The 14604-nt window shown below is 41.2% G+C and overlaps 1 protein-coding gene across 4 annotated transcripts in view; it reads right to left on the bottom strand.

The window, feature by feature from the left end:
• The window catches only part of RBBP6 (RB binding protein 6, ubiquitin ligase), a 29248-nt gene that overhangs the window by 5425 nt on the left and 9219 nt on the right, over window positions 1–14604 (bottom strand). For 2 of the 4 annotated variants that reach the window (XM_065684930.1, XM_065684931.1), the window contains 13 exons: window positions 14510–14546; window positions 9850–9894; window positions 7391–7479; window positions 7177–7273; window positions 6303–6442; window positions 5471–5643; window positions 4869–4972; window positions 4074–4429; window positions 2982–3075; window positions 2823–2901; window positions 2668–2725; window positions 1145–1510; window positions 688–789 (listed from right to left, as the gene is read on the bottom strand). In XM_065684930.1, coding sequence (XP_065541002.1) covers window positions 688–789; window positions 1145–1510; window positions 2668–2725; window positions 2823–2901; window positions 2982–3075; window positions 4074–4429; window positions 4869–4972; window positions 5471–5643; window positions 6303–6442; window positions 7177–7273; window positions 7391–7479; window positions 9850–9894; window positions 14510–14546 — 1740 coding nt within the window. The remainder of the gene's footprint in view (window positions 1–687; window positions 790–1144; window positions 1511–2667; window positions 2726–2822; window positions 2902–2981; window positions 3076–4073; window positions 4430–4868; window positions 4973–5470; window positions 5644–6302; window positions 6443–7176; window positions 7274–7390; window positions 7480–9849; window positions 9895–14509; window positions 14547–14604) is intronic. The other 2 variants (XM_065684932.1, XM_065684933.1) reach the window with 1 other exon arrangement.

Below are 14604 nucleotides of genomic sequence, written 5' to 3'. Positions count from 1 at the left end.
AGATACTGACAGCGTTACTAATGGAGAGCTATTCAGATTCCTGCCCAAGTCACTCTGGAGACAGAACACATAAGCTGTCCTCAGTGGTTCCATCACAAGTTTTTCTTTTATATTTAAGAGCCATTTCACATCATTCCACGTTTGTTCACTATCATCATTCCTCATCTCCAAGTCCTTCACCAAGATTTCCCTATAAACAAGCCTGATCCTTTAAATCCAAAGAAAAATTTAACATTGTCGACAAAATACCAGCCTGCAGTCCAGGTTAACGTCTCTCCAGGTTGCCACATGAGATAAACAGAGGAAATGAAGACAATTTCTCTCACTTATCTCCTCCAAAGGGCTTTGAGGTAATGGTTATAATCAGAGAAGGGAGACGCAGAAAATCCAGTCATTATCCCTGTCCAGTCTCTGGCCTCCTCACGCTGTCTGGAGGGGAAGGATATCACTGCAGAGACACAGTATAAGAGAGCCCTGCTCCTTGACAGCTACTGCTCAATTCTATCTACCAGTCCACTAATCATTGCCGTAACCTAGTAAGCTAAGTGAGCTAGTAACCTGCACATGAACTCCTATCACTGCTAATCCCCTGAATCATCCAATCCATCTAACGACAGAGGTGGAGTGAACTCCTCCTGATTCTTCTAGACAATCTGCTTCTCCATTACGGACATGTAAAGCAGTTACCTGGAAAACGAACGCCTACGCTCCTTTTGAATCTTTTTATATTCCATCAATTCCTTAGCAAAATCATTTGTAAACTCATCAAGTTTGGACTTTTTCTTTTCCCTGTTAAAATAAGTTTGACCTTTATTACAATTATAGTTTGACCTTTATTACAAAAAGACATCAAGAAACAAAACATGGCCAATATGAGAAAATGTATACTGCATGCAACGCAACAGGTGAACATCCTATTTAAGCAAAAACAGTTGAGAATTCCTACACGTTTTAGGGAAAGTTTTAGAATTACATTTGTCTGGTTTAGCTTTGCATGTTTACCATCTGCAATGGAAAAGTATACTGGAAGAAACACTATGTCATTTTTGCTTATCTCAGATGCACTTTAGTGTAACTGCAGTCCGATACACTACCGAAATACAACAATAAAAAGCAATGCAACATCAGCGAGCCAAATACTTACTCCTCTTTTAGTCTCCGTTGCTCTCTGTAAAACTCCTCCCTAGATAAGGGAGGTGCTTGGGTCGTTGGGATGGTATTGGAATGAGCCGTTGGTACTGCTGTTGGTACCCACGCTGATGACATGTTTGCAGGAGCTGGGGGATATCCTGGAGGGGGGACAGTGTACCCAGCGGATGGAGGCTGCCCAGGTGGAAACTGAGGAGGAAACTGTGGTGGTGGTACCCCAGGAGGAAGAGGAAGTGCATGTGGTGGTGGAGGATACAAGGGAGGTGGAGGCACAGGCACAAAGACTGGTGCTGATGCTGGTAGTGATGGGGCCTGAGTCCTTTGGGCACGGTCACCATGCAGGCGTCCTCGATTTGAACTTCTAAAGAAATCCAAAAACTCGTGTCACTGATTGTCACACCATGCCCTGATTTCAAAGAGGAAAGCGAAGGAAGCGGGAGCATGGTGGCGAGCACTTCTTGCTCTCAACTGATGCATTTGTCTCCCTGTTTTCTGTTAATTTGAGACCACAGCTACTTCTTGATCCTCATACTTGCCTTCCACATCCTCACCCCCAGCAGTTCCCTCAGTCTTCACTCCTTACACTCAGCCTTCTGACTGGGGATGGTGCTGCCCATGCTTAAGAGACTCCTATCTCCCATGCACCCAGTGCCCACTGCTCCTCTGCCGCTCCTTGAGGCACTTCACACTTCTGATCTTCACAGTACTGCACAAATGTAAACTCATCTTCTCTCAAACTTCTTCTAACTTCTCCCACCTACGCTTCCTACAGTGTTGCCTCGTGACGATGCATTTGGCCTGTTCTTGTCCCTGAACTCTTATTTTCTTATTTACTGAATATGAGATTTTAGGCAATCTGTGGGAGGGATCCTGGGTTTTGTTTAGATTGATCTTAAGACTCTATAAACGCAACACACCCTTACAATCCATCTGTAACATTATATATATGTACGCACACCAAAAGGACTAACTTGACACTGCAATAACATATAGTACAGATTCCCCTCTCTGCAACTGAGAGAGGGCAGCCTGGCTGTTTGAGATGACTAAATTAGAGAAATTCAAAACTGTCATAAAATAACAGCGTTGATTCTTCCAATCATTTGCTCAATCAGCATCAACTAAGTTGCTGAAGAATGCTGGAGGCTGATTTCTATTAAGCTATCAATTTCTTCAGCCCTATTCAGCCAGTGATCAAATGGGTGGCCTTCCATTGATCTTTACATTAGACTTGATTTTTATAGGTAATTATGGTTTCCTCAAAGAGAGTTCATTTTTCAGAGTCCTCTCTTCAATTATGGACTGGAGTTTCATGTTACATGATCTTTCTGCATGCACGGATCCCCTTTGTTAAAAGTAATTCAAATTAAGCCATTGAAAAATTAATTACCACTTGTATTCTCCACAGCTCTGTGTGTAGTTTCATTATAAATCAGCAGATGTGTAAGTTACATGGTACAGCCTAATTTAACAGCTTACATGTAGCAGCAATATATAGAATTTGTGTAGGATACTTACAGTTCCCAGCCTGGTCTGCCGCCTGCTGAGCGAATGGCTCCGGCTCTCATGGGATGACCTTTGGGAGTGGGAAGAAGAAAAAGAAAAACCTCTCAACCATTCAGTTTATCTAAATAGGATATTTTAGAAGAAATTCTGAAGTTACCGCTACTTACCAGTTGTGGGTATTGATTGTCCTTGAGGGCCCAGAAGACTTGGTAATGCTGGCTGTCTTAGTACAGGAACCTGATAGCCCTTGGAAAGAAAAGCAAACAGTTAGGAAGTGAGCTCTACTGAAGTCCAAGAACCACTGCTTATGTTGAAATAAAAGTTACCTTCTCTTCCAACAGACTGGTGATTGACAGTGGGGAAGATTTAGAAAGCTCAGCAGCAGTCACCAGAGCAGCAGGAGGTATAACAGTATCATCACTACAAAACAACAGATTAGGTTATTCAAACAGTGTTTTGAAGTGCTACTGGAAATACAAAGTCCCAGGTGAGGAAAGGCTGGCTGCTGTAAATAGAGAAAAAAGCAGAATATAATCTTCCCCAGATTGACAAACGTGAGGTTGGCAGATTCCAAAGGAAGCACTGACGAGAGATCAATCTGGGCTCCTGCTATTCAAAGAGCTCACTCAAAAAACATCTTATTAAGCAGGCTGCACGTGAATGGATCAGAGTTTTGGAAGATGCAGGAACCGAAATGCTATTAGGAAATGTGCATGTGCTAGTTCAGAGGCTGCCTTAGAGGTTCTGCTGAACTGTGACCCTCTGTGCTGAGCATTACAGCTGAGCCTGGCACTCCTGTGGACAGAGCAGCTATTTGAATGCAGGGCATAAAGCTGGAAGGATGTAAACCCTGAACTATAGCCCAGATCTTTAATGTATTTTCATGACTTCACTGGGTTGCAAAATTAGACTGTCATGTTTATAAACACTTCAAATCTGTAGTGTTTCAGTTTCATTATGTATCACTGACTACACTCTGTATGATTGAGGATGACTCTAACTTATCGTAATAGTGATGAAAAATAGTGTAGAAAAAAGCAATGTGAAAACACCTGGTCAATTTTACCTATAATCCTGCTTTTACACTTCATGGAAGTATTTCCCCAGTACTAAAGAGAACTTGATGCACCTCAAGGTTTGGCATAACTACGGAATTGCTAGCCATTTAAAATCAAAGGCTCCTGGGGACCAAAAGGCTCCTCCTCCAGGGTAAACCTGTACTGAATGACTGTAAGGGAACCAAACAGAAATACTTCTGAGGAAATTCTTGCATGAGGCACACTTGAACTTACCAAAGCAAAAAGAAAACCCAGAACTTCCATAGTTACCTGGAACTGCCCCTAACTATACACAAATCACTAGCTGAGAACTCAAGAATCTGATTACAGCATATTCATCTTGTCTACAGATTTACTCACCGGAAAGGTCCATCTGGCTTTTCACCACGGAGAGACAGGGACACTGCTGGAGGGAGATCAGAGACAACAACAGAAGATGGATTTACAGGCAGCCCAGCTGCCACGGATGATGGACCTGGAGCCAAAGATGACAGAGCAGAACGCGAGGCCAGAGAAGCTAATGGAATCATCAGTGGTTCCGGTCTCGTTGGCCGGAGCAGAGGCTGCAGGTTGCGTGTTATTGTTTGTCTCATAAGAGGTGGTGGAGGTGGTGGTGGTGGCGGCAGCTGCTGCTGCTGTTGCTGCTGCTGCTGCTGCTGAATCTGCTTACGGAGCCTTTTTGTGTAACCGGTTTCATTTTTGAAGTTGTTCACAGCCTAAAGGCAGAAGAACATTTACAACAAGGTACAGTGAAATTTCAGCAGATGCAGGAACAAACCCTCCACAGAGTACAATTACTTGTGTATTCCTGTAAATGCCATCCATCTTGAACTAAATCAACACACAGCTGTATGAACACAGTACATGGAACACTGATGTTAATGACTGGTAACTCAAGAGCATCTGTATTTCAAGCACTTCAATGTTAACACCAAATGTGAAAGGCAACGATGTTAAACAACAGCATGACCTCAATTTGCCAAATCGTCTCTAATGAGTTGTCAGCTTCTGTTAACAACAGACAAGGTATTTGAAGAGTAAACGTAGCCTTGTTCAATTTACCCTTGCTTAAGGAGATACAAATTGGTATTTTCTTTCCTTTCTGCTTGTCACAAATAAGACTTCCCTTACAGTTTACACAGAAGCAGTTGTTACCTGGCGTAGGAACTTGTTGGCAATTAAAGCATCAGGAGAAACATCTGTCTGATGACACGTTGGGCATGTATGTTCCTCAGACTCCAGTAATGCTGTTCTAATACCTGTGAATTAGAATAACCAAAACTGTTTTTAGCCAAACTAAGGAAATACTTGGGGTTATAACAAATTCTAAAAACACTTCAATGACAACCTTTAGGTAAATGAACAAAACACATCTCAAAACACTGGCAGGTCTGAGTTCTGAACGTTTTAACCACCACTCCCATAGAGAACAACGTGGATTAAACGCCCAACTGTCTGTGTGTTGCAGACCCGAGTAAGTCACCAGACTTGGCTGTATAATCATCTATGAGAAAGGGCTGTGGACAAACTCAGTGTATTTGATATCTAATACTGTAATCACCTTCACATACTTATTCTTCCATGTGTAAAGAACACTTAACTAGATACATAAGAAGGGAAAAAAGCTTTCTACCATTTCTTCCCCTCCTTATACTCTTATATATTCCTGTTTAAAGTATACTCAAGTATTAAATGGAATTAGTAATAATTTCCTTTTAGCAGATTAGATTTGACATTTCAAATTAACACACACTTACATTCATCACAATAACTGTTTCCACAGCAGGGAATAACAACTGCGTCCGTCATGATATCTTTACAAATGAGACATAACAGCTCATCTGGAATAGGATCGTCTTCTTCTGAGGAGGAGGACGGCTCCTCTGGTAAAAAAGGAGGCTTTTCCTTCTTTCCTATAGCATAAGCTTCCCTGGAGGGAGGGTGGGGAAAGAAGAAGAAAAAAGTTAAAGGGAAACTTTTCCAAGCTTTGCATTTTACCAAGGGAAGGTAACAGATGGAATCCTCACTCCACATCAGCCTTCTGAAATACAGGCATTTAGTTTCAACTACTTTTCTACAGCCACACCACTACAATAGGGAGGGGGAACAATCTTCCTTCTGCAGAACTCTCCCACTCATTGGACCAAGTAAGACATTAGCTCAGACTAGAAAAATATTTGACAGCTAGAAATCAGATGAAATGAATCCCATCTCTCCTTTGCCAGGGGGCAAACGTAAATTGCAGGCTCAGGATAAAGCTAGTCTCCAAGTAACTGCATTTGATGAAGGAAAGAAGTCAATGTTACAGCTTCTACAAAAGGAGATCCATGACAGAAAAACTGACGCGCCACCAAGTGCATTTTAAAGCAGCCACTCTTGTCAGCACACACAGTATTTTCTCAGCTTATAGCAACAGCGGAACTTCAGTCTGTTTCACACTATGATTTTAAGGTTGAGATACAATGACAATGACTCCTCTCCCTTCTCTAGAGAAGCTGGCCAACTTGGTTGCAGTGCTACTCAGGCATTTACATACGGTTTCTCTCACTCCCTTTGTGGTCAGGAATTCCCAATGGATTCCATACTTACGCATCAATGGTTGGTATGGCGTATTTTCCAGTGTTTGTGAGCATGGCACCCTTGGTGTTGGGATCTTTCACCTCCATCATGAAACTCCTTGGAATTCCTGTGCTCTTTTTAATTCTGGGAACAGACTCAAAGTTTTTGTCCTGTTAAGAAAAGCACATTCCTCATCTCAAACACACTCTTCAAATGAGACTGCAATTATCATTTTAAGCAGCAAAAGCCTTTAATCCTCTCCTTTTACCTAGCATAAGAGTTGCTCAACTAAAACACTTATTATCCTAAATGAGCATGGCCAGGATGTTCCAAAGGCCTGAGCAGAGTTTTGAGCTCAGTCGATAGTCTTGGCTTAACCACAGGTTCCTTAAGGGTGAAACATGTCTTAGCTCACCATCCCCTGGGAGAAGAGACAAACGTGCTCCTCCTCCAAATTCCAAGGGAGAGCTTAAGTCAAGGCTCTGGATCAGCCACTGGAGAAACTTCTATTCACCAGCTATAGACGAAGGCTGACTTCACACCTCATGCATATATTCAGTGACTAATATTAAATGTATGAATACTCAACCAGAGACTTGGGTAAATAAAACATGAAAATATTTAACACATGGGGTCAACAGAACCATCTTTTTACACAGAATACTAAAAATTATCAACTGTCATGAAAAGAAAGGGTTAAAAAAGAGAAAAATTCCCAGTAACATCAAAATACATCAAAATACACTTGGAAGTTCACAGAGAAAGATCCAGACACGTTTAATGCCTATGACCTAGAAAAAAGCAATTCTTAACATGAGCATGCCTGGATTTGTTACCAGCTGCCAAGGTAACGAAATGCAATCGTCAGCAAGAGCACAAGCCCCCCCCCCCCCCCCAACCTTACCCCATTTGTTGGGCAGTTCTTTATATAGTGGCCAGGTTTCCCACAGCGAAAGCAAGTGTATGATGGTGGAGGCGGACCCACGGGCTTCTTCATGTAACTAGAAGGTTTTGGGGAAAAAAAGAGAGAAGGGATGGGTGTGTGTTTTGTTAAAACCAACGTCTCCACTATTGTTACACAATCTTCAGAGAACACATTTGACATTCCGGACACTTACTTGACGGGATCATATTCATGGCCAGACTGTGTCATCATAGCTTTTATTTTATCTTCTTCGGAAGCATTGGCTTCAGCCAGATTGGCGGTCTGTTTAACAGGCAATTATTTGACACACACATTAGAAACACATTTAAGCCCACACAGCCAAAGACAACACCACTCATCCAATCCTGTAAAGAGCAGCACAACACTAGCTGAGCTTGCATGAAAACAGCTGCTTATATAAAATATATTTGTCCTGAAGATGTTCTGGGGAGTCCTTACGCCATTACATGATGTTTATGTGCCTGTCAGCCTACTTGAAAAGAGCATTGTTGGGCACTCAAACCTTAGGCTCTGTTTGTACCTGACATAAAGGCTTGTGTAACCAGTCCAGTTTTCTTCCACGTGGACTGAAGCAATGTGTAGAAAAAAATATATACACTATCCAGTGTTTTTAAACTGATTTTGAAGCTCCAGACTATTTGAAGGAGAAGATACACACTGTACAATTGATTAAGATGTATGCAAGTAGCATTATCAACATTTTGCAGCATTAAAAGGACACACAACTTAGGAGTTGGGGCAGCTGTTTTTGCTTGCTGAAATTCAGACATGGAAGCACTGAAATGAACCCAGCTCTTTCTGATGCCTCAGAAAGACACAAAGTTCTCTTCAGCAGAAATGCGACCATCATGTGCTATGGGCAGCCCAAACTGCGTGTTCCCCCCACTAACTTCTCCAGATCAAATGATTTAACTACAATGAGAACAACCTGCAGGTTCTTCCCAGTTGACTGTGTCCTTTTAATTTACAAATTGTAATAGAAACCTTATGCAGAACTAGATCTTCAAATTACTGAAGCCAGCTGAATAAAGTAGCATTTGTTAAAGTATTTTTATTACACACTAGTCCAGATACAAGCAGGGTCTAAGGGAGTGACTGTAAATGATTTGGACCTTCAAGCACCTACCATTCAGATCAAGCACTCATGGTTCTGGTTTTATATGCATTCATTCACAAAAGCAACCAACTAGTTTCAACTTTTTATTAAATGGTTGTTTCATATACACAGGAGTTTCCCAACAGTAACACAATCCAGATCAACAGCTATGAAATCATTGCCATTAACACGTACAGAAAACTTTACAGGTATTTGACTAATTTGTTTGAACCCAAACGGTTTACAAAATACATCCAAAGCCCACAAAACATTACTAGGAATAGACCAAAATTCAAAGATGGCATTTAATACAGAGCAATAATAAACCAGAAAACTGTTAACACATTGCCTCCACGCTAAGGCAGCCTGGATTCAAGAGGTTAGAGGAAGTAACAGTTTTGAGCTGCTTTCTGATATGTTCCTGCATTTGCCTGAAATCCTTAGTTTTCCTCCAAAGTTTATCCGTGTACACACCTGGACAGCTTGTCACATTTTAGAGTAAAACTTCACATGAGTTTACAGAGCCGAGGACACGGTTAGGGACAGCACTAATGGAGACCAATTGCTTTTGGTGGCTACCTCCAGAACTATTTTGCGGGGTTTTTTTCTGCCCAATGCACACAATTTGATTTCTGCAGTGGGACAGGGAAGAAGTCACCGGGGGAAAAGATTCCTTTCTTGGAAATTAGCTCCAGCCTTTGTTTTGGGAAGAAAGAACTAGCTCCTCTGCACTGGGCCCTGCCTTCTCTAAGCTGTGTCACTTCAAAGACTAGGAATTAAGTGGCTGGCACTATGCCTTTTCACCGAGTGCAGTCACTAGTGCTTTCCCAGACAAAGTTACACATCGTTGAGCAAAAAAAGCAAGCAGTTCCATCGCAAAACATGGCATTACAACAGTTCCAGAAGGTCACAGCTGCTACTTTATGCCACACATACACATTGGTATATTCCTATGAACAATTAGGTACATTTACACAATTTACACAGTCTGCGTTCAAACAAATTAGATCGGGTTGTCCACTGTCTACTACAGCTTATGGAATTGTGCAGCATTCCAAGAATGGCTCTGTAACTGGAATGACTAGGAATTCAGAAATAAGCCATGCAATTGTCCATGTTATTGTGGCTGTTGCAGCCCCCCTGCAATGTCCGGAACTTACAGCCAATTAAATTCTTCTGCAAAAATTGTGTTAGTTTCCAACGCAAAATAAACCAAAGGTATGAAAAACGGTAAAGAGCTTCTGAAGGGCTTCTTCTTTGTGTCTTGAGGATGAGTAACACTGCAACATTATGCTGAGGCTGATAAGGCACTCCCCTTCTATCTTCCCAAACTGGGAACTACTCTTTACAGGATAGTATCAAAATATACACACATTTTAAAGTTAAAATGAATACTTTAAATTATTAAGGATTAAGCTAAAGCTTTGTTCTGATTACAACAGTTATCCAGCTATAGAGCACAGTAGAGATTTAGAAATAAGAAACAAACACTTTTCTTTAAAGTATTTGACAAGAATATATATATATATATATACCTTAGTAAGCTGGGCCAGAGAAATAGATGCAGAAGAGTCATCAATCTGTTCACAAAAAATTAAACACATATTCAAGTTCTACAATCAAAACATGGCAACAGTTAACCTCTACTGTAGTCTGAAAGGCTGCCCTACACCCACTGAGTGTTCCCTGGAAGAGGCATTTCCAACCCAGTGTCAATTGTATTTGTTCAAAACAAAGTCCAAACCTATGGCAGCCTAAGGGTTCCTATGTGGTTAATGATAAGGAAGTAAAATAACCAAACCCGCCTGAGATGGACTTATTGCTCCAGAGTATCTCACAGAGGGACCCTCCCAAACGCTCACAGGGGCTTAGGAGTCAAAGGGGGAAGGAAACTGTCAGTTTTCAGTTAAAAAGGGCTTAAAAGCATCACTGCAGGAAGCTTCAGCGGAGTTTGTCAGTTAATCAGTTACAAATGCACATGGTTATGCTTTTATGAATCCAGAACAGCTGCTGTCAGAATGAAGCAAGAGCCCTGAACCATGAACTCTGCCTCTCCTGTCAGTAAGTTTAAAAATGCCAAACTCGGACCCCACCAAACCCAACTAAAACCACTGATCCGAAGCATCAGTCCTAACAGTACCCCGCCATTCTGCCTAGAAGAAAACAACTGCTGAAACTGTATTTAAATAAATGTGTTTATCATGACAGAGTAGCCTATAAAAACTGAGAGAACTCCTTTTCAGGGTATTTTATTAGACCACATTATCCAAATTAACTTGGGAAGTGAGAATTTAGTATTTCCTTGCTACCCAAAAGAACTCGGGACTAAATGAACAAAGGCAGAAAGTGCAACGCACACTCCTGATATTGAAAACACGGATTTCGAGCACAGCCCTGTATTTTTCTCTCCAATGGAACTACACTGCTCCCTTCCAGCTACCTACAGCTACAGCTTGTAGGAAGGAAGTCCCGGGCCACTAGTGGGGAACTGGCCACAGTGTTTGCTGAGAACTAAACACTGGAGCAGTTCTTCCACAAGTAAAAAGGGAAACTCTTCCCCCTGATCCACTATATTGAATGATATTATGCCATAAACTGCAGTTAAGCTTAAGTCATTATCAGGAAGGGACTCGAATCACTGCTTATTGTGTCTTTAGTTGTTCAAAACCACTGAATAAAATGTCACAATGAAAACTGAACAGCTCTCCTCATGAGGCCACTGAATTGGAGAAAGCTCCTGTCTTTCCCTGCACTAGGTAATAAAGAATTGAAGGACCAATTTTATCAGACTGGGGAAAAAATACCTCAAATCCATTAATCATTCCTTCTCTACATGTCTAGGAGAGCACATACAACATTACTGCATTACTAACTATAAGCTCTTAAAATGTGCATTTGAAGAGGAACATGCAGATCTGAAAAGAGAGACCTTCTTTCCATTGCAAGTCTTACCAAAGACTGATCTGTCCTCCTTCTGAGAACATTTTGTACCTAGCTCTGTTAAAGGGAAGTCTGATCACAGATTCGGTAGCTTCACACTCCATATGCCACTCTTTTTTACATGTGGGAAAACAGGCCTGCGTTCTCTCATGGCAAGCACAACCACTGTCATTCCATGGTTTTTCAGAAGGAAACAAGGGATTAGGGAAGCTCCCTGTTGGAGCCTGGTGTTAAGTGGTCTAGGACTGACCAGTAATCAAAACAGACCAGTTAGTAAACTGGGGTTTTTCAGGAAGCAGTTATTAGATGGCTTGCAGGCAACAGTCCAATTCCTTAAAGGAGGCAGCAGCACTCCTTTCTACTCAGGAGATACCAAAAGCAGCAAATAGATAATCAGTGGACTGTGTGGTATGTTTGCCCAAGAGCCACCTTCCAATGACCGTACATTCCTGTGTCTATTCCCACCTTTAAATTTCTGCCAGTCCCTCCACTCAGTCCAGCACGAACAACATCTCCATGATACTTGCATACAACCCAGAGATAAAACTGCAGAAGAATTGGGGAGGGGACACGGGCAACCCCCCTCCCAAACCATACTCAACAGTCAATGTATTAATTCCCATTTCATAGAAAAGACTTAGCAGAAACTAATGCAAAGCAAGTGGGACAGGGGACAGAAAATGGGAGGAAAAGGCTGATCTCACTGCTGGAGTGCTACATTTAAATCACTGTGGCTTCCTAACCCCTATAGCTTGGATGAACTAAAAATCCAGCCAGGAAGGGTCACACTTGTGCTTGATGGCATTAAACCAGCAGGCAGGACTCTCTGCACTTCTGCAGCCTCTAAGGACAAGCATCAACCGGAGATCCCTGCAGTTCCTGAAATGGGAATACTAAACCAAAAAGGATCCACCTTCTTGCTCTGGCTGTATTAAGAGTAGGACAGCAGCACAACTTTGGGTGTAGAATGACAGCTAACCTAAGAGCAAGACAACGAAGAAACAGAGTTTGGCTTTGTGCATCCTTTAAAAAAAAAAAAAAAAAAATCTTAACTCATTTCCATTTTGCTGCTTTACCCTTCAACAAGAATTGGCAAGTTTTCCAGGGATTTACTCCTGCCACACTAAGATCCAGGTTCTGCTTTCAAATACAGACAGAAATATGTGTACGAAAAACAAACCCCAAACCCCAATGAACAAACCCCCATGCTTCAGACCAGGCCCTGAGTTAGCTTTAACAGTGCTCAGTGTGTCTCCACCACCAGAAGCACCTGAGGCTGCAGTGCTTTTACAGTAAGAGACAGGACTTAAGAGTGATGTGAGGCTTCCACCCTCCCTATGCTACCCACAACCCAATTCAGGTACAGCCAGAGCAAACAGAAGGGAATGTTTTGCTCTTTCATTCACTTTAATTAGTTCTAACTAACACTAAGTCTTCCCTCCCACTCCATGATTTTATCTTTTTTGATGTATCTATGTTAGCTTATGGTAAGATGCTACTCAGAAATGTAATACAGACATGCCAGGGAACACACAAGGCTAAAAGAATGTTAACTTTATTTATGAACATGTGATTTGTGCTTATACACATGCTAGTAAACAAAAAGAAAAGTAACTGTTTTCAAGAAATAAAAACCCATTGGAATTAGATCAAATCCTGTAAAAGTGGTTTACATAAATGCATTACATTAACTACTAGGGTCACTGGGCAAGCTATCTCCAACTCGAATGAGAGGCATTCATGTCCAAAAAGGAATTCGAATCAATCAGCAATAGAATTACGGATGCAGATTTGGACTTGGTGGTTTTAGACCTACGCACACAAGTTTTCAATTTGCAGTTGTTGGATGGCATTCCGTGAGAATCAGAGGCTGTATCCTTCACAGAACACAGACCCTGACTTCATCAATTTCTACATCAAGGTATCCTAAGAGCTTATCAAATGGTCAGATCCAATGATCCAGGGTTAGTGTAATGCCTCACACCAGTCTAGTGAAGGAAAAGCAGATATACTTGAAATAAAGATGAAAAATAAAAAGCACCAAGTCGTAACTTTTATACTGTAAGGACTATTTCAAAATGAGCATTTACACATCATATTTGACCCAAGAGGCAAATCAAGATCTAGACCATTACCAGCCCAGTATTTCTGTGTGTTACTTATAGTTTAGCAGCAGACAACAGTGTTTTCGAACCTGAAAAATGCTGCCCCTTTTCCAAACGCAAACTCAAAGTGGTGGTATACTAAAGAAAGGCTTAACCTTTGGGAGATGAAAGCAGCACCCAACCCTGAAGTCACCCAGACCCAAAAATGTACTGCAGGCAGTGCAGAAAAACAACAGGGGCTTTTGCCCAGCAATGCACCAGGCTCTGACCTTGTGCCAGAATTTGTTTTAGGTATTTTCATTTGCAAACTATGAAACAGCTTCATCAGGTAAAGGGAAAAGAGCAAATGCAAAACTTTAGAATACCACTTTGTGTAGCAACGATATTTAAATTCATGGCAATCTATTAAAGACATTCAGGTACTCAGATGGGCCCAAACAGTATCACCTTAGTTACACAGTTTCAGGACAAATGCCCAAGTATTTAAGGACATGAAAAGGAATCAATTCAGCTGAACAGAACTGTCCTCAGAACGTACGGGATATGTAGGGGTTGGGACTTGTTTGAACCCCAAGTCAGAAGGAACAGCACCAAGGTTAACAACAGTGGTTTCTCAGTGGTTTTTGATCACATCTTCAAAAACCATTAGGCAAAAAAAAGAAAAAAAAAAGTATTTAAAACAAAAAGCTAAGTGATACAATGTGAAAATGGCAAAAGTACACTCCAAACAACTTTTATTGCAAGAAACAAAAAGCACACAACAACCTATACAAACATACATATTACTAGCTATAGACAGACAGATGTAGAACATGGCACCATGTTCAATTGTGCAAACCTCCAACCGCCAGGATCTGAACCCGAGCGCACAGAATCTGTACAACACAGAGTCATACAGGAATAGTCTATCATATGCAATAGGAAATACAATCCAGTACTAGCACAAATACCAGTATTCACATTAGAACTGTGCAAATAATGGCATTACTCAGTTTTTACTATGCTGAATCAAATACATTGTATTTACAACAAACACTATATTTTACTGGAAAATAGATTAAGTTAATGTTTGGAAAATTAATAAAAGGCTACGTTGTGTAAAATTAAGTGCAGTGTGTAGAAAAAAGTGTGAGATTGGGTTTTTACATACTGCTTTTGATGTTCCACTCACTGGCTCAGTTCGACTTCTAGAAGAAGAAATAAAGGTGATCAGAATTTAAAATAAAGCACTGGTACCCAACACAA

Source organism: Lathamus discolor, chromosome 6 (assembly GCF_037157495.1).
Source record: "Lathamus discolor isolate bLatDis1 chromosome 6, bLatDis1.hap1, whole genome shotgun sequence".
Taxonomy (NCBI): domain Eukaryota; kingdom Metazoa; phylum Chordata; class Aves; order Psittaciformes; family Psittacidae; genus Lathamus; species Lathamus discolor.
This window is presented reverse-complemented; position numbering and strand designations above follow the sequence as displayed.